A 19,297-nucleotide genomic window follows, 5' to 3' on the forward strand; every position below is an offset into this window, starting at 1 on the left:
TGCCTAGGACAGACTGATTTCCAGGGCAGGATCATTCCAGCCTCCTGCTGCAGCACTCAGAGATGTTTTCCTGCCCTGGTCAGTCAGGTTTGGCAATGTGGAATTTTTTGTTGTTGCTTTTATACAGGTGGAATTACATGAAACTGGTTCCTCTCTCTGCTTGTTTGAGGTTTAGGCCCAGGATTGCAGAGTTCTTCATTTACAGAATTCTTTGTTTACTCCCTCAGTGTCCATTTTACCTTTCTATTACTAGTAAGCTGATGAGTCTTGCTGGCATTGAATTAGAAACTGCTGTGTTTCAGTAACACCCGTTTATTTGCCTCTATTTCAGTCCATCCAAAGCAACATGAAATGATTTGTTTTATGGCACCAGTAAGTTGGAATTGATGGGCAATCGGTTAATGGTGTTCAGGGGACCAAAGCAGTTTGATTCTTTAGCAGGGGATGGTGTTTGCACATTTCTTTTATTGGAAAATGCCACTTTGACCGTAGGGAATGAAAAATGGAGAGCGATAGAATTATCTGTCAGCAGTCTGTCATAAACTTCACTTACAGGCTGGATTTTTGTTAAGCCCAGTTATTATCCTGCTAGATACGCTTGGAATGGCATCCTAATTCTTTCTAGAGGTGTTCTAGCATTATTACCTCTATTTAGGAACATCAACAGTGATGGAAACTTGCCATGGAAACCCTTGAGATGCCTGCCAAGTTCTACAGTTGTTACTAACACCTCAACATCTCAGTATATGCTATCCAGAGGATCCTGAATATTTTCCCTTCCTGGAATATTATTCAGTTCTTGCAGTGGAAAAATCTTGGTTCCATATCAGTATTTAAGAGACTGCAGTAAGTGTCAAGTAGGAGAACTGGGACTGATCCTGTGGCTCTTTTGAACATATCCCAAATTGCTGTTTCAGGAAATGACCAAATGATACTTAGACTCAAATTCCAGCCCAGGAAATACTCCCATTAAACAACAGGATTACCCATTTCAACTTTTTTAGACTAGTTGAAAAGTCTTAGTAAAAGACATGAAGATTTTTCTGGTTAAAACCTTTCATTGTTGAAACCCAAATCCTTTGTGGTTTCGTTTGTTGTTTTTAAGTTGGTGGGGTTTTTTTTGTTTGTTTGGTTTTTTATTGTTGTTTGCTTGGGTTTTCATTTGTTTTGTTTCTGGGTGGTTTTTTTTGTTGTTGTTGTTTTCGTCTTCTTTTTGAAATTACCCAGGTTATGTTTTCCAGACCCTTTTGAGATTCTGTTTTTTTTGGCTCGCACCGATGATAATTCAGACTCACACACGTTGTTTCCAAGCTGGGATTTGTACCAAAATGTTTGTTTTTGAGAACATGAATAGCCCAGGGGGACATCAGGGATTACACAGGCCTGAAGTTCAGCTGGTACTGATGTGCTGTCCTGGATTAGATCCCCATTACTGATGTCGCTTTATATTTTAAGACCAGTATAGATTAAAATCACTTCCATCATTTCAAACACTGCCCTTGGAAGGGACATGCAGCTGGGCAAAAAGCTTTTATTCTATTTTTTTTTTTCTTTCCTAGAAAACTATGCAGTTTTGCCTCAGTTCTCACAAATCCTTCATTGACACAGCCCAAGTCAGGAGCCGGGCCAGGATGGCAAGTTAATGAATGGAGTGGGAGGACTCCTACGGATGTCTGAGGCAGCTGAGGATCATAGAGGGTTTACAGAAGGCATTTGCTTCTTGGCTAAGAGAAGGGTTGATTTTACAATAGTTTTCTCTTCCTCTTTTGCTGCTGCTGTATTTGCTAATATTGGCCCAAAGTCAGGGGCACAGTTGAGCACATGTTTAAATCCTCCCTTAAATCTGTTTAGTTTGATTGGGTAAAAATTAGGCACAGTTGAAGTATTTTGCCAAAATAGCCCCTTATTCTTCTCCTGGTTAAAACCAAAGCCAAACTGCTCAGGCTTTTGTGCTTTCCAGGGGAAAGGAAAGCGTGGCTGGATGGCTGGTGTCCTGCAAACTCTGGAATTTCAAGGAGGAGCTGGCAAAAGAGGCAAAGGTGTTGAAATATGACCACCAGTATAAAATGAAAGTCACCCCTTAGAAATAATTGAGAATTTCACCCAGATGGAATGGGTGAAGCCTGGCTTTTCCATCAGTCAGAATTAGAGGTGTCCATCAGCATTAATAATTGTTCAGTTGTGTCTGTTTGGAGCAGGAACTGGTGTTCAGGTAAAGCTGTTACTTGGGCAGTTTTCTTCTCCTTAGGTTGCTCAAAACCCTGTGTTTGTTGTGCTACTATAGCAGCCATAAGAAACTCTACATTTCAAATGCAGCTTTCTGAGAACATTCTTTGTAGTAAGATATGAAACCACCACAAAAACTGTTACACGCAAATATTAAGATGACTGCCAGAGGACTTTCAATGCAGGTTGATGAAAATGTGGTGGAATTATAATGCACTTGTTATCTATAATGTGCATAAATCATAAATCACTCAGCCTAGTTTTATTTTCTGAGCTTCCTTTTTGCAGTGGCTCTTTCCAAATTAATTTCTCGTGGATGCTCTACATCTTGAGTCTCGTTACACGCTGTGTCTCCTTTGGGTTGCAGCCTCTTTGTCTGACATCAGAAAGCTTTTATTGATATGTATAATAAATGCAAACAACGTTACTCTTCCCACCTGCTTTGGTACTGCATGTCTTGGGCTCCTACACATCCCTTAGCAGATCCAATATTCATTCTGGGGAGCACGGGACATGCTGAAAGGGTCACTTTGGAATCCAGTCAGTGCTATCCCAGGTTTCCAGGTCAGGCAGTCATTTTCTGTGTTGAAATGCATGCAGACTAGTTTTGATTTAAAATCACTGATTATTTCAGTCCTGGGTCATATGCAGCGTAGAGCACAAAAGCTTTTTCCCTTCTTACAGCTGTATCACCCTCAATATTTTTTGTGTAAGTATATCTATAATCTTTATTTGGATTAAGTCTTTATGCCCATGCCCACACTGTCTGTAACAATATGGTGAGGGCAACTGCAGCCACAGCTCCAGCTCAATGCCAGTAAAAGTGGTGCCAACTTCTCCATCTCCTTCCTGATGTTCTGTGATTAATTGGCCTAAATCCTCCAAGCACTGTAAATTATTCAGGTGCATAACATACACTTGAAAGAAGGTTTTTATTTTTCTGATTTATAGCCATCATCATCAACCTAGAGAGACAGACCCCTGAGATTAAAAATAATTAATTGCTGGATGCTATTAGATCCATTTTGGCAGAGGATATTTAATTTACTAGTGATCTCTTCTCCCTGAAAGCTTACCTTCCTCTTCACACCCCGCAGGTCCTGTGGTTCTTCTTCTCATTTCTTAACAAATATTAGTTAATTATCAGGCCAGTTGTGAATTTTTCCTGGATAAGAAGATGATTGAGATTACGAGAACAAGATGTTCATTTAGTGAAAGCTGCTTTTTCAGAGTTGTGGGCTTTTCAGTTGAGAAGTTTATGAACAAATTCTGTACAACCAAAGGTACACAGAAGGATGAATCAGGACTGCAGTGCTTGAGTGGGAAAAGCTGAGTGATAAAAAAATGCTTGCTTTGAAATTGAAATAAGAAAATTGGGCCTGTTGTTCATAAAGGAATTTAGATACAGAGATTTCTTTTAAGATCTGTGATTTAATCTTGTCTTCCTTCATCACCTCCAGTAAATGAATAGGAGCAAAACATACATTTTTATGGGCAAAGGAAGTGGCTTTGAAAGGAAAGCAAAGCACTGCTGTATTTCTTTTATTCCAGAAGATGAATGTTATTTCATTAAAGGCTGGGAAAATATGTTTCCCTTATAGCTGTTATTATCTCATTTAAGTCATTTATCAGCATTAGATTACTGAGCCTCTGCCATTGCAAGTGCAAGATGTAGCTCATTTTCTGGTGTGTCTATCAGGGCTGCAGGCTCAGACTCTGCTATGGGAGTTTAATTAAAACCAAGAAATAGAATAACCCCATTGCCTGCTCACAGTCACCACTGTCTTTTTGGAGATCAGCAGCAGTTTCAGCTCAATAGTAAAATAATTCAGTGTACAGAAGATAAAATGTGAGCCGCTGATAAACTCGCTGGCAAGTTTTAAGAAACTATTCCACGAGGAAAAGCGTTATTTTGGAATTCCCATCTCGTAGAGCTGAATGGAAGAGTCTTCCATGCCGGCTGAAAATACCTGTGTGACAAGTGAGCTGGGTAATGGTGACACCTCGTCTGCACTGCTTTTAGAGTTGCACCCAATGCAATGAAGGCTGGTTGCAACAGATGGTTCCTGAAATCAGAGAATAACCAAGCCAACTGGGACAAAATTTAGTGGTTGTCTCAGGGGTAGGGAGCACAAATTGACACTTGTGAAAATACGGAATAAAGAAAATTAATGGATGTGTTTACAGCCCTGTCATTTTCCCCCCTTAAGTACTGAATAACATCGAGGCCGTGAAAACTCGAGTTTAGATGATGCAACTTCCCTTCTGCTGAATTCACAACTCCAGGCATTCCCTGGTATATTAACACCATGAGCCACCAGTCAATTAAGAGCTTGTTAATGAAGAAGAGTTCACAAACCATCAGCATTTTGCTAATTATAGGAACAGCTGTTGGACAAACGCTGCCTCCAAACTCTGGAGTTTGTAAATGTCATTAACACTGTGGCTTAGTGCTGATGTTACCTGCAGTGATAATACGGGATTCACCTCAGCATCAAAGTTTTTATAGCTGCTAAAAATTTCAGTTTCTTGATTTATGTAAAGCAGGTTTTGCTCACCTCATGATCAGGGACAACATCTTCAAAAGTTGTAGCTAAATACTTTTCTTCCTCCATGAAATCCAAGCAGTCTATCCCAGAGTCTGTGCTTGAAAGGGAAGTCTGAAAGGGTTATTACTGCTCAGGTACACATTTTAATAGACATACAACCCAAATATGTTAAATTAAGGTGTAAACTTACTATGTGGTTATTAGACTTGAGTTTTGAATTCTGTTTATGCTGTCTATCAGTTAATAAACTGCATTTAATGGGTGAGAATTGTTCAGTAGCCCTTGTTGCTGGACTCTGTTCTCCCACAGAGATATTGGTAACTAAGGACAGACTGGGGTCATTCAACTTATTTGGAGGGGGGGAAAAACCCAAATCCAACCTGCAGGGATCGTTTTTCTACAGACATGATTTCAAACAAGTGTTTGGATGGTTTGGATGAATGTTACGTTGAAAGCTGTCCTTTGAAAACTGAAGCCTCCTGCTCCCAATCTTTCCTTCTTGTGCACGAAGCTGGTGTTCAGCAGCAGATTTGAATATGTGGAGAAAATCCTTTGGGCTTGGTAGAGTACATGATTCCAGGGGTTATTTTTGCACTTCTCCCTAAGATGCCTTTGAGGAACAGGCCCGAGCCATGTGCGATCAGTGATGTGCTACCTTAGGAGACAGGAAGGGCACCCGGAGCGAGGGCAGAGGAACCAGAAGGGAAGGGGTTCTGACTGTTTGGTTAAAATATTAATTTCTATATATGATTTAATTACTGAGATTCCCTGAGATAAAGGTATCGAATTCAGGCTAAATTCCGGCATTGCAATTAGCAAGAAAGAAGTTGAATCTGCAGCCTTTGGGTCATTTAAAAAATCATATAATCACTTGATCATTGGTAGTATTTTCTTATACAATGTCTGACAACCAGGTACTTGTCAAGACACACTTGTATTCATGCTTTTAGTGCACTTAAAGCTATATTGATTTTGTTTTACATTGTAGCTTTGTTTGCTTGTTTGTTTGTGTAAACCTTCCCTTTCCCCTCTGGTGGAGTGTTTGCTTTTGGGCACCGTCAGCTTCCATGTGTAAAACTCCTAAAAAAAAGTCCCTCAGGGGTGTGTGCTTAGGAGGAGGGGATGTGATAGGTATCATGTGGTGCAAAGGACCTTGGCTCTGTGTTTTGTGTTGTCTCCTGTAAAGAAATTATCTTAAAATGACAGTTTGGTGAGAGTTTGTCTTCAGTTTCTCTGTCACTGAAACAACGTTGTTGAACTCAACTAAAAATCTGCATGTAAGGAAACAAAACATTCCACAAGATAACTGAATCCATTGGAAAAGCCCACAGAGGCAAAATAATTATTTCCTGGTGTGGTAAGACTGCAGGAAACTGCTGCTGTTGCCTGCTGTGAGGGGATTTTGTCAAAATGGATTTGAATTTGTAATGTGCTGAAGTGAGTAAATGGCTGAGGCAGAAGTACCGACCAAAATGCTTTTTAAGGGCTTAAAAGAACAGGGTAAAGGACAAACCAGTGACAACCTGCTGAAGAATTAGAGTTGGCAAACCAGGAAAGAAAACAAAGATCTGAGTACTCCCAACTTCCAGGACTCTTAAGCTTTAAAACACAGTGCTGAATTTTTGAGTGTTTAATGGAAATAGTGCCTGGTATTTGTATGGGAATGTATATAATGTATGGGTGAATTGCTGGGTTACTCTTCATGTAGGCAAGAACTTCTTACTCTGCACTGTGATCGATATTCAGGTCTATGGAAAGTGTCTTGAAGTGATGGGCAGTGCAGTAATTTAATTTTGAGGTAAACAAAATTATGAATCAAGGAAATGAGAAAGGACTGCTCGTGTCTTCTTAGCCGGAAACAACTGGAATATAATCGTGTGGGCTTAGCTGTGATCTGAGCTTCCAGCAGTAGTGGAGATGTCAGCATTTTCAGTGTCCTATTGAGGGCAAAGATGCTTTTCTCAACCAGAACGTGCAGATTTACCCCTTATGTGCTCAAATATTTGATATTGGTTAGTTCTTTTACCAAGGTGATTTAAAAATAAAAATATATTTTTGTGTCTTTGTGGGCACATGCACATCCCAGGACAGGGTGCAGTGCTAAGAGCCGTCTTTCAGTCCTCAGAGGGAACTTTTTGTACGTGTCAGAATCTGTGCTGGAGTCAAACCTTATCCAAATGCTCCTGACTGAGGCCTGCAGCTATCCAAGGGTTCTGCCACCGTGAATTCCTGCGCTACCTTCCCCTTCCCCCTGCTGCGTGTTTAGAGGGAAGGTCTGATTTCCTAACAGCAGAAGCTGCGGAAAATGTGCTGAAGTTTGCCGAGAGGAATTTAAAAGGGAATATTTTGGTCTTGGCATGCAGCTCAGTTGTAAGGAGAATCGTTTTGCTGGCATCCATCTGTCGCAGATTAAAATAGGTTGGGCCCAGGGTTTGGGAAGTGAGTGAGTGTGGCGGGATAAGTGACCGAAATAAACCCTCTGGAACGGGTTGGGCGACTGAAAGAAGTGGGAAAGCAGGAGCTTTCAGGATATTCTCACCAAGTGAAAGAGTTGGTTCTGCCCAGTGTTTGTGACGGGGAGGTGGAATTAGTTGAGGAACAGGCTCGGCCGGAGGCGTTCCAGAGGAACACCGAGTCCCGGTCCGACGGTGTGCGTGCCGACCTCTTCCTCTCCCATCACACCCCCACCAGACAGGCTCCCAAAGTTACTGAGCTGCTGTTTGCAACTCACTCCCACACTGTTTATTGAAGTATGAGCATTGCTGCTGTCTCTGAGCGTGTTCCCAAATGCTTATGCTGTTTAATCCTTGTTTCTCTTGCACAACTTTGGTTTTTCTCCCGCTCTCCAGGTGCCTTAGGAGCCAGTTTACCTGTGTGGAGGTTCAAACAGTGTTATTCCATGTCATAATCATAGACAAAAGCAAGAGAGCTGATGCATTTCACACTCCCTTGTTTAACAGTTCATCCCACAACGTGGCTGAAAAATGAAAACGTGTTTTTGCAGGTTTTTTAGCCTTGTTTTTCACTGGGTGATTACAGGCACTTTGGGGCTGGGCAGGTCTACAGCTTGATCCTGGGCTCAGCCTGGCGTGCAGTGCTGCCCACTCTGAGCATATATATCCAAAAATAATATATTAAAAAAATAATATATATAAACATATAAATAACAGATATAGAGATCTGTAAACGAGATATAAAATTATATATACAGGATGTATATATACATACATATATGTGTATATAGATATATATATACATACACATATATATATGTATAATGCCTGAGAAAACTATGGCTGGCAAGTCAATGCACTTATTTTTTTCTTGTTGACAATATCAGTTGCTATGATTTTTGGTGGGGTGTTTCTTTTTTTTCGGTTCTTGCTAAACTTTGAATTCCAGCACTTATTGCACTATTTTGCTCACTCCAACGGGTGTGCAGTTCTTTTGGGCCGTTATTGCCTAATTTGAGTATGTTAATTAATGCAGATACAATGCAAAGTCAGGGCTTTTCACTGTTTTATTTTCCTGCAGCATAAAATGTGAGAACCTTTCACCAGTGATGAAGTTGTGCTTTCTTTTAAGCAGGAGCTAATTAGAGACTTTTTTTCCCCCTTTTCTTACAGTCTGACAGCAATGCAAGCTTCCTCCGAGCTGCCCGAGCTGGCAATCTGGACAAAGTAGTGGAATATCTGAAAAGTGGAATAGACATCAACACCTGCAACCAGGTAAGAGATTTGAAGGACAGAAGTTTGCAAAGGTGAGTTGAGAGACACCTCCCCATCAAAACCTAGTTTTTCCAGGCTGGATTCCTTCATACCAGTGTTTTGATTCACCTCAAGGCATGTTTTCAGTCTTGATCTTCAGTGGTCTTTTGTTTAATATAATTTTTTTACATACTCAGTGTATTGTGTTTAAGCCCTGTAGAAGGGGACATTTTGAGTGTCACTGGGTCAAATCCAGTTCAACATCTGCACTCACATTTTTCCTTAACGTAACTACCTTTCCTTTCAGGGAAGTTGTTACTGCTGTAAAAACACATTGTTAAAGTGTCACCATTGATGTGACTGTAATGGGATAGAATGTTTTAACTTGGCTCTTTTGTAGGTCTGTCATATAAATCCAATTACTTTGGCTTCATAGCTTGGGGACCTACATTTGCAACGTTTATTTAAGTGACTGGAACTATCAAATTTAATAGGACTGTGACCGAAAATAAATATGCAAATAAGTGTCTGCATCAGTCCTGAAAAGTGTTTTGAGGTTCTGGTGAAATCAGTGCAGTTTTTTGATGGGGGAATTTGACAGCTCAGGTTTTATGGTGTCCAGCTTTCCCCTAACTCTTAGCCAGATGGAATCAAAATGACCACTAACTGGATGGTGGCTTTGCCTTTTGGAAGTAAAACCCTGGAATTGTGGCCACTTTATTTTGGAAAAAAAGAGTAAATTGAAGAATAAGAAACAAAATAATCTAAAATATTTGGAGGCATCACCTTCCCTGCTTGAAGGAAAGCTGCAGGTGATTAAAGTAGGGATGTGTCAAATGGAAGTTGGGACACAGGGCTGAGAGCAGCTCTGTTGTCAGTGCCAAGGAATTTAATGATGAGGAAAATAAGAGGCTTTTCATGTGCTGCTTATTGAAAACATACAGAAAAGAGCCTTCTCTTACTGTCTAGGAGAAAGTTCCCATTAAAAACCTTGCTGTCAAGGAAGAACTTGCTGAGTTATATGGGACATGACCTGGCAAACTTCAAGTTCCCCAATCAGGACAGAGTAAATCAGACTCAAGTTTGATTTATATTCCAATAGATCCAGCAGATTTTCCATTTTTATTATAAGCACCAATATTAACAAAGAGATTCACCCCCAGGACAGAGCACAGTTAATGTGATAATTACTTGGGAACATTATAAGGTTTTTTTTCCAGCCAGTTCATATTCTCTTGGTGGTTGTGAGAGGAATATGAGTGGGGTTGCTGCAGATTTGTCTCCTGAGGAAAGTGCTTTCCACCTGCAGCTGGTGCAGAGCTCCTCTTGCACTTCGTGGGTGGGATCAGAGCCAGGTGAGTGCAAATATCAGGAGAGAGGCTGTGGAATTTCTTAGTGGTTGGAAATAGATGAAGCACTCATGGATGTTATTATGAGGGAAAAAAAAAAGTGGTTGACTAGTGTGCAAAACAGGAAAAAAACCATATTAACGTGATTTAAATAAGTAATGTTACTTGATGTTCCAATTAAGGTAACTTAGGAGTTCTCTAGGCTGTAGAAAGTGTTTTGAGCTCTTATCAAACACCACAAGCCAAAAAGTGCTGAAACAACCCCTTCAGATCCATGAATAAAAATAATGTCTGATTTAGATTGTCTGAGCCCTGTTTGCCAGGGAAAACTTGTCCCTGTGCAGTGGCTAGTCTGCTTCCCTGAGGACACTGATTGCTGTATGGGAATTCCCAAGGATGAGGGATGAACTGAGACGGGCATCCTGCATCCTCAGGCCCAGTGACTCAAATTCCTTACCCTTCACCATCCATTGAGCACAACCAGGCACTTCAGCTCCTTGCAAACTCCAATTCCGGTGCCGCAGAAAATTCCTCACAGAGATTTTTGGTAACTAGAACCCTCAGCTCCTACTGATTAAGCATCACTGGTATATTGTAAATTTTATTGGGAGTGGGAGCAGCCTCCTCTGCTAGAGGTTAGGGAATAGTGAGTAAGCCATGGCAGCTCCTTCTGCAGCCTTCCAGTTATTCCTTCTCCTCCTCCTCAGGGTTTGACTGGGATGTCCACATGGTTGTGTTCCAGCTGTCTGTGGGGAAAAGTCAACACAGCACAGTCTGTGCAGAATGCAGGGGTGTCTTTTATTTTTAAGACTGAGCCATCTCAATGCTCTTTCACAAATGAAGCCTTCTTACATGCAGGTTGTTTTTTTTTCCCCCAGTATAATGCTATTTTTAGATGAGATCCCTTCTGGGAAAACCGTACATAATGTTAAGAATAAGCTTTCCTGAACAGAGGGAACACCAGGAGGTGCTTTCTCAAGTTCAGTGTTTGTTTCTCAGATCCTAAGTTTTTTCAGAGAGGTCTGTCTTTATGGAGAATCAAAGTATTTTTCCCAATGTAACTGTTTCCAAAATCTGATGGAGCTTAATGTTTCTGGATATACTGAATACAGGGAGTCATTACTAATATATGGTTAATAATTAATTATTATTTAATTATGCTTTATTAACTGCTGCTTTCATAAGTTCAATTATTATGGAATTGCACCATCATTTTTTTTCCCTGAAAATCATAAATCAATTATGTTTCTTTGTTTCTGGAGAGAGTTAGAAATGTCAGGGAACATAATTACCCTGTTTTAAGAGTAGTCCCTTAAAAAAAAAAAATCTAATTCCTGGTATTTTATAGGATGGATAGCTGATGGTCATTGGAAATCTCTGATTCCTTTAGAGCTATTGTGACAAATGTATTTTTTTAGGATGTGGTTGTTGTTTCTAGTAAAGTAGCAAGATAAAAGAACTTGCTTCTGCATGATGTTCAGAATGACCTTTAATTGGACACTCTGCATTTGGGCAGCCCAAGGTTCCAGCAGCAGTTAGACCCCAACACCTGACCAGTCCAAGGGTTCACCAGCTACCTGCTCCCCTTTTGAAACAGAATTGATGATCCAAAGGCAACATAAAATGACATTTCTCCATCTTGTGCTTGGAGACCTGTCAGTTCTCATGGCGACATAGTCGCTTCCTTGGAAGGAAAAATTTGCTGCATTTTGGCATTTGTTCTCAAGTCTTCTGCATTCCTAGAAACGGATGTGAAGTCTGATGCCTTGAACAGAACAGGAGTCAAATATTAGGTAGGTTGGGGGTCCTCCAGCTCCAGGGCCCCGATTTAGGTCTGCTTGGCTTTGGCTCTCGTTTTGTTGGCTTCTTTCTAACGCGGTTGGTGCCTCTCTTGCTGTTAATTCCCTCCCTTGCTCCAAATGGAGAGGGACTCCTGCTCCCAGCCGTGCCAGCTGCAGCCTGCAGCAGCTCTGTGTCATAAATGAGGTCTGTGGGATTGCCTTTGATGTCGCTCAGGGGGTTAATTCATTTGCTCCAGTTCGTAGACTAGAAAGCCTCACAAAAGGAGAATTTTCATCATCTGAAATGATTTTTCTTTTCTCAACAATTCATTTCGTTTCTTGGTGGTATTTTTAGGAAAAACTTCAACGAACCTTTGGACTTGAGAAAGCCCTTTCCCAAATCTTTCTTGAAGAGAGTTTGACCACATGCACTTTTTACCTCCCCAAGAGATTTATTCGGCAGCAACCTTAGACTGACATCCATTAAAGAGACAGAGGAAAGAGTTTGACTTTAACAAAGGCTATGATGTTTAGTTTCTGCCTCTGCTGGGGAGTTAATTTTCATTGTGTTTTTAAGTTATGCTTTGGCATTGGCCTTTATCATAGAATCATGGAATAGTTAAGGTTGGAAAAGACTTACATATGTCTAAGTCTGGGACCACAGCATTAGTGGAAGGAACTTGGTGAAAACACATTGCATTTCATACTTGGAGAATGTGGAAACATTACAAAAATAAGGGGGTTTATTGTTTTATTTTTGTTAGCTTTTGTGGTGTTTTTATCTGTAAATTGCTTAAATGTCATTTTTATCTTTTGTGGCAAAGGCACAAAAGGTAGGTAGAAACTCAGGTCTTGGCAAATCTTCCTGCAAAGTGTTGCATCCCAGCTCTGGGAGTTAAAAGGGGTCAGACTCTTCACATGAGGAAAGATGAGGGTTAATTTTGTCAACATACATTGTTGCTTCCTAAGATATTTATTAAGCACTTAATGAATACCTTCAAATGGAAGGGAACTTCGGGGAAGTAGGAATTGTTATATTCAAGGAAGGTGGTGAGGCTGGTGATTTAAAAGTTGTAAGGCTCTGCAGGGAGACACTTGAAGAACCAAGCTTGGAAGGCTTAGTATGGTGCTCTTTCATGGGAGTTAAAATTACCAAGGAGCCTCCAGGAGAAAGGCAGTGAGGATATATGTGTGCTTTGTCCTCATGCTGCACAGTTTTGCTTAGCAGACAACTAATTTCACCCTCCCCAACTTTTTGGTGGGCACGGGAGAGGGGAAAAAAAAAAAAGGGACGTGTCAGAAACCTTTGTTGTTCTGAACTGGAAGAATCCAGTTGACAGGAACGGAGGAGTTGCATTGATTAAATCTGAGATTCCATCATCAGAAGTGGCAGGGATCAGCCACGTGGGCCGGGAAATAATTGCAGCGTTGGTTCTGATTAGGGAGGAACAGAACAAAGGTTGCTTTAAGGCTTCAGTTGTGCTGGCCCTCAGCATTTAAAGTGCAGAGCTTGCTGCTGCTTACCCCAGCTTGCTTTATTTAGGGAATTATGGAGTTTGAATGTGTGTAGTGGGAACTATATTTAAGCTAGAGTTTCTTCCTGTGACCTTTTTACTGGACCTCAAGTATTCATTGAATTAAAAAGTTGCAAAGAAACTCATATAATCTATGCAGCAATATCACCTTTCAGGTGCTTAATATGGCATCAGCAGATATGTGTCTCAAAGGGAGGAATACAGGTATTTTAAGAGGTTCCTACTGATTAAGCACTGGGACAAACCTTGTTCTGTCCATCCTTTGGCATGTGGTAAACTAAACTGGAGGCTTCTCCTCATCCTTTTGCATTCAGAGGAGGGTATGGGCCATGAATATTGCAGTTGCTGTGCTGTTTGTGGACTCCAGTCTGCTCCCAAGGAGTCAGAAAGGTTAATAACATGTCACAGCAGTACATCAGCCATGGACAGCTGTAAGGAGCCCAAGCTGCCCTTGGTATTCCCATGGAAAGTGTTGATGACAGAATGGGTGAGATTAGATATGAGAACGTGTCTTAGTTCTCAAAGAAGGAGAAAGAACACGGTGTTTCCCCCCAAAACACTGTTTTAAAGCTCTCAGCCACTGTAGGTAGTAATTATGGTTAGTTAATACTCAGCTGAGATTAAAACCCCCAGGAAGATTAGAGGTTTCTGAAACCTCTTCAGCCTGCAGAATATTCCCTGACATGTGCAGTGTTCCTCATCTTGGTGATTATGGTCAACCTCACCACGTATTTTTGGCCAAGGATTTATCCTTGATCCCCAGGGCACGGCACTACTGCCACCCCTGGGCTCTGCAGCTCTCTAGTTAAGAGTGTTCCTCTGGATTAAGGAGGATCTGGTTGCTGCTGCTTTTCCCACATAATGGGATTTGAAACCGCGTTTCTCATTAACATTTCTTAACTGCCAGGCTGCAGGAGGGTGTTCCTCTGCTTCTGGCAGCCTGTGAGTGTAGCCTTCCTTCAGTTCCTTCGCGTTTCTCACAGTTCCACTTCTGAATTTGACCACAAAATCTGCCAGTGCTGCTCACGTGGATGTGGAATTAAATGGAGTTAGTGCAGAGCTGCCTTTGGATTGCTGTGTCCCAAGCCATTGGACCCACTCCCATTAAATGCCTCCTGTGAAGTGCTAAGTGCTTTAAAATCCCACTGGGAATTACAAGCCTGAACTGCCTCTGTGCATGGACAAAATGAAAGCCAGAGAGCTGCTTGTTTAGTTCACAACTGAAATGACTCTGAAGTGCTCAGAGATGAGCAAAGTGACAAAAATTACGCAGTGCTGCACTTGCTGCTGGTGACTCAAATACCTGAGCATCGCTCCTGATGCTTCCAGTGTGGAAACCAGCAGAGTGGTGCAGGGAATGGCAGGATCTGTCCCTGTCACCTGCCTGACGTAGCATGAAAATTGTAGGATTGTGAAAAACAGGTTGGCAATTGAGCTACAATAGACTGTCTTTTTTCCCCCCTTGGGTGAATGGGGATATTAGGAAGAAGAAGGTAAGGTTTCTATGGCTGGAATTTGTCTGAGATAAAGTATCCTGTTCTTGTTCTAATATGGAAAGGATTTAGATGCTGACTTTCTTGGGTTGCTTTTTGGACAATCCTTGCTCTTACTTAATTTTGTTTTCCTTTTTGAGGTTTCAGAACCTCAAAGTTTCATGCAGACTTGCCCAGAAACCAGCAGGGGTGCCAGAAGAAGGATCAATTTGCAAGCCACAAGTAATCAACCACCATTTTGGTCTGTTTGTGCTTTTGGGTTTCTATTTGATACCAGTTAGCCCAGAGGAGAGTCCAGCGTTCAGCTACATCAGCATGGAGTAATCCTGATTGAATAGACATATCCTGTGTAAATTTGGCTAAGTCCTGTGATTTCTCAGTGTTGATAATTCCTCAGGGGAACTGGATAAGGTTACAGTAAAGAGCAGGAAGGCAGAAACGCGCTCAAGTTTTGAAATATTGAGCTCCGTGGAGATGCCCGAGGTAGGGGGGAAGTGGGGAAACTGTCAGAAAGGAAGGAATGTCTTCTGGATCCTCACAAAATACACTTGGTTTTGATGTCTTTGTTGCTATGAGAAAAGCATCACCGGAGAAGTTTGTCACACAGAGCCACGTCCAAAATATCTGACTTATGTAGACAGCCAGCTAAGAGATGTAACAGTACTCCAGCTCCTAATCTTCCTCTTATCCCAGGGCAAGGTAGGAATGGGTATCTGATATTTGTAATGGATCTGGCCCTTGTGCTTGCAGAATGGACTCAATGCTCTGCACCTGGCAGCCAAAGAAGGCCACGTGGGACTGGTACAGGAATTGCTGGAAAGAGGGTCGGCCGTGGATTCCGCCACTAAGGTAAGTCACACTTGTCTGCAAGTTTATTCCCAGAAAGAAAAGGTCAAACACATGGGAGAAATACAGGCAAAAGATATAAATGCACTGCTGATATTTAAACTAGTATTTCTACTTTGGCTTTGGAGTCTTTTTTTGCTGAAGCCCTTCGGTAGTAATTGAAGAAGAAAATATTATTTGTACAATAATACAGGGGAAGCATTAAAAGTTTTTAGCAGTGCCAGATTTTTCCTTATTTCCAGTGACAGGTCCACATTAGACAGAATGATTTTTTTCAAATCTGTGAAAATTAGTCAGTGACTTTAACATATCCAGGACCTTTTCTCTTGTGGGCACAGTGGAAAAAACACCTGTGGGATGAGTTGTTTTGCTTTCAGCCTTTGCTTTCAACTGCTGCTTGAAATGATTCCTGAAGAAGGGTAATAATATTATTTCATTTTTCCCCTCTTCCTCCAACAGAAAGGGAATACAGCCCTGCACATTGCATCCCTAGCAGGACAAGCTGAAGTTGTCAAAGTTCTGGTGAAGGAAGGAGCCAATATTAATGCACAATCTCAGGTATGGTGCTGTTTTTTCCCTTCTCTCTTCTAAAAGTTACTTGGTGAGGATTTATAAGGTAGATCTGAGGTTTTAGGCACTGATTCCAGATGTCCAAACCTGACAAATCAAGGGAATTGAGGCGTTCACTGGTAAGCAGAGTAAAAGTAAATAACAAATTGAAGTCATGATATGCTCGTTGTGTGGACAGGAACTCGTGTTGTTGGTGACTGAAATGTTTTAGCATTTTCTGGTGTGCTTTAATACCTTGTTTCAGCAATTTTTCCAAGCATGTAAATATTATATTTGAGTGGAATTTGATGAGCAGTAACGAACAAGAGAATTTCTCCATAACTCGATCTATACAATTGCTTTATATGGTTATTTTTTGGCTAAAAATTTGCAGGTAACTTTACTCCAGGCTTCTGAACTCCTTCCTTACGTGATCAGGAAGAATTTCAATCAGAGAGGTTTGTGATGTGCATTTGAACTGGGGAAAGTCACCTTGTCCTGGCAGAGAAATGAGCTGTAGAAACTGTAAAGAGCAGGAGATGAACAAATAGCTTTACAAAGTAAATAGGTTTCTCTGTGCTGTCATCACATTAAAAATCAAGAGAGAGAAATTGAAAAGATCTTTAAGCTGCCTGACCTGAGGATTTGAAAAAAATATTGTCTTTATTATGCTTTTTGGCCCAAAAGTACTCCCAAAGAGCTCTCTGGGGACGGCTGGTGGTCAATTATTCCCCATGCTCTGCTCCCATTAAAGATAAGAAATGGTGCAATTCCACTGCTCAAAAACTTAGCAAACTCCTGTCATAATGAGCAAACTGGATGAGTTTCTTCATACTTTCTTCAGCCTTTTCATGTGTATTAGAAGATAAAGTAACGTCTTTAGTGTTAGGGTTTTGAGTATTTGAAGAGAAGTAATTCTGAAAAATGTTACTTTCACGAAGTGTTATCCCTCAAAAAGTCTTCATGAAGGCTTTTTCTTACACTGCAAAAAGAAATGAGGTTTTCTAAATTACAAAAAAGAAAGTCCAATTGGAATTGGAAGATGTTTTCACAGGTATTGTTTTATACAGTATTCTGGTTTGAAAGACATTTGTTGTTGGCAGTGGATGCTTTGTAATGCACACAGAGGTGCTAACAGGCATTTGCTACTTGATTTAATTGAATTAATGTGATGGAGGACATTTTTCCCCCCATTGCTGCTCCCAGGTTGCCTCCAGACATGATGAATTCCAACTGCTGGGATACATATGTCTTGGATTTGTGACACACTGTCTTAATTAAACAAATCCTGTTGACTTGACTGGGAGGGTGAGTCCTCAATGTGGTGTCATCCAGCTCTGGGGCCTCTGGGTTGGGTCTTTCTGGCCTGCTGTGCTTTTCCAGAAGAGATGGATAAGATGGATAATAGCTGGATTACATCTCCTCAGGCAGCAGGGAGGTGTTCAGAAGGCTAAGGAGGAATTCCAGTGTACTTTAATTATAAAGAAATTTTTTATGCTCTGTGAATTATTAAGTTAATAAAGACTAGACATGTGATTTATGACATAAGAATAAAAAAGAGTCAAACATATGTAACTGCAGCTGCTCAAAAAACGGAAATGTGAAGTTATATAGAAAAAGGGAAAAAGAATAATTGAGCAGAATATGCTCAAATACTAAGTTTTTTAGTCAGCAAATATGTAAAGGATGAAAAGATGGAAAGAAAAATATTGTTACAGGAAAGAGCTTCATTGATAAAGTGAGAAATGAGCAAAAATACAAATTAAAGGTAAGATGGAATACAGAAGTGGCAAATCATGACTGAAATTCTCAGCTTGTCTTTCTCCTGTTTTCCCCTCAATTCCATTTTTAAGAACAGGTGCTGCATTGTCACCCTCAAACCTTTCAGGAGCAGTTGTTGCTATTGGGGGTGTATGACACCCTCTCCTTGGAATCTCTGTTATTTCACACTTTATTTTTTGTAGGCCCCTGTGAAATGCCGTTTGCTGGTAGTGATTTAATGCCAGGGGAGTTACTCAGGTTGCTCCAGCACTTCCTCTTTAAAAAACTCAGTATCTGTCAAGGTCGTTGTCATTTCCAGTGATGACAATTTGCCGTAGCGACAAAGTTTCTTCTCTGATGATGAACTGGTAGATAAAAGAGTAGTCACAACTCCAGTTTATTGGGTTTACTTTCATTTTCTCCATTAAATGGCGTAAAAACACTGGCTTTTATCAGAACTTATGAGCAGTGACATCTGAAAAACCACACTCGTTTTCCAGTTCCTTGCAACAACGAAATAACAGAATTACCTCAGAAAATGCTATTAAAACCACTGTAACCACTGGGATTACAAACCCCATCTGTGCTATCTGAGGCTGTTAAGCATTCAGGGCTCTGATTTTATGGATTTGGGGCTTCTATTAGATTACTTTGCTTTGCCCTTCAGCTTCATGTTGGCCTTCGGAGTTGTTATTTTGCTCATCTTCCTCTTTTATGAAGCCTGTTCCTTTCAGGCTGACATGTCATCACTGCTATTTTTAGAGAAGTAATTTCTATTTTGATACAAAGCCTAATTGCACAGTGATTGCTAATTGAGTGACTCCACTTTCACCTGCATCTGTGTCATTTGAGAGCTCACGTCTTCCTCCAGCCCGTTTCAGGCAAAGGCTGAAATGAGGGCACACCCAGAGATGTAGAAGTCACTGGTCTCTTTTGGCATATCTCCTCCTAGAACTGGAGAAGTGTGCACTTATTTGGCTCAGTTAGAATTGCTTTTTGCTACAAGTATTGCTGGAGTAGATGTATTTATGTAATGAGTGTCTACAAACCCTTCACTTGGCTGAGTCTGCTCATAGTTCAGTGGGCAGATCTAAATGGGCATCATCAAGTGAAAAAGCAATTTCTGCAGTTTCTCTTCTTGATTTGACCGTGATTTTGGTCCTGTGTAGGTCTGACCAGGCTGCACTAATTGATAATACGAAATCTTCTCTGGGCACTGGATGGTGCAAACCAGAATGCAAAGTTGGTAATAGATCCACTGGGGTGTTCCAGCCTGTTCCTTTGAGCTTTACATTTCCCTGCAGAGCAGAACAAAGTCCATGGAACAAAGTCATCTTTTGCACTCTGCGTTCACTTGGGTGGGTGATCCAAAAGGTACTTCTGAATTTCAGTGGAGAATTCAGATGAAGTCTTCAGGGAGCATGGAAATGTTTCATCAGGCAGACCCACGGAAGTGGGATTGGCCACTGACTTCTCTTACATCCACCCACATACCTCTCAC

General features: G+C 41.0%; 1 protein-coding gene across 34 annotated transcripts in view; it reads left to right on the forward strand.

Annotated features, from left to right (window-relative positions):
- ANK2 (ankyrin 2) overlaps positions 1-19,297 on the forward strand; it is a 261,559-nt gene that overhangs the window by 150,212 nt on the left and 92,050 nt on the right. For all 34 annotated transcript variants that reach the window (XM_039386600.1, XM_039386605.1, XM_039386612.1 and 31 more), the window contains 3 exons: positions 8,402-8,503; positions 15,391-15,489; positions 15,946-16,044. In XM_039386600.1, the coding sequence (XP_039242534.1) occupies positions 8,402-8,503; positions 15,391-15,489; positions 15,946-16,044 (300 nt within the window). The remainder of the gene's footprint in view (positions 1-8,401; positions 8,504-15,390; positions 15,490-15,945; positions 16,045-19,297) is intronic.

This window comes from Pipra filicauda, unplaced genomic scaffold (genome assembly GCF_003945595.2).
Source record: "Pipra filicauda isolate LSUMZ 115617 unplaced genomic scaffold, ASM394559v2 scaffold495_size435866_pilon, whole genome shotgun sequence".
NCBI lineage: Eukaryota > Metazoa > Chordata > Aves > Passeriformes > Pipridae > Pipra > Pipra filicauda.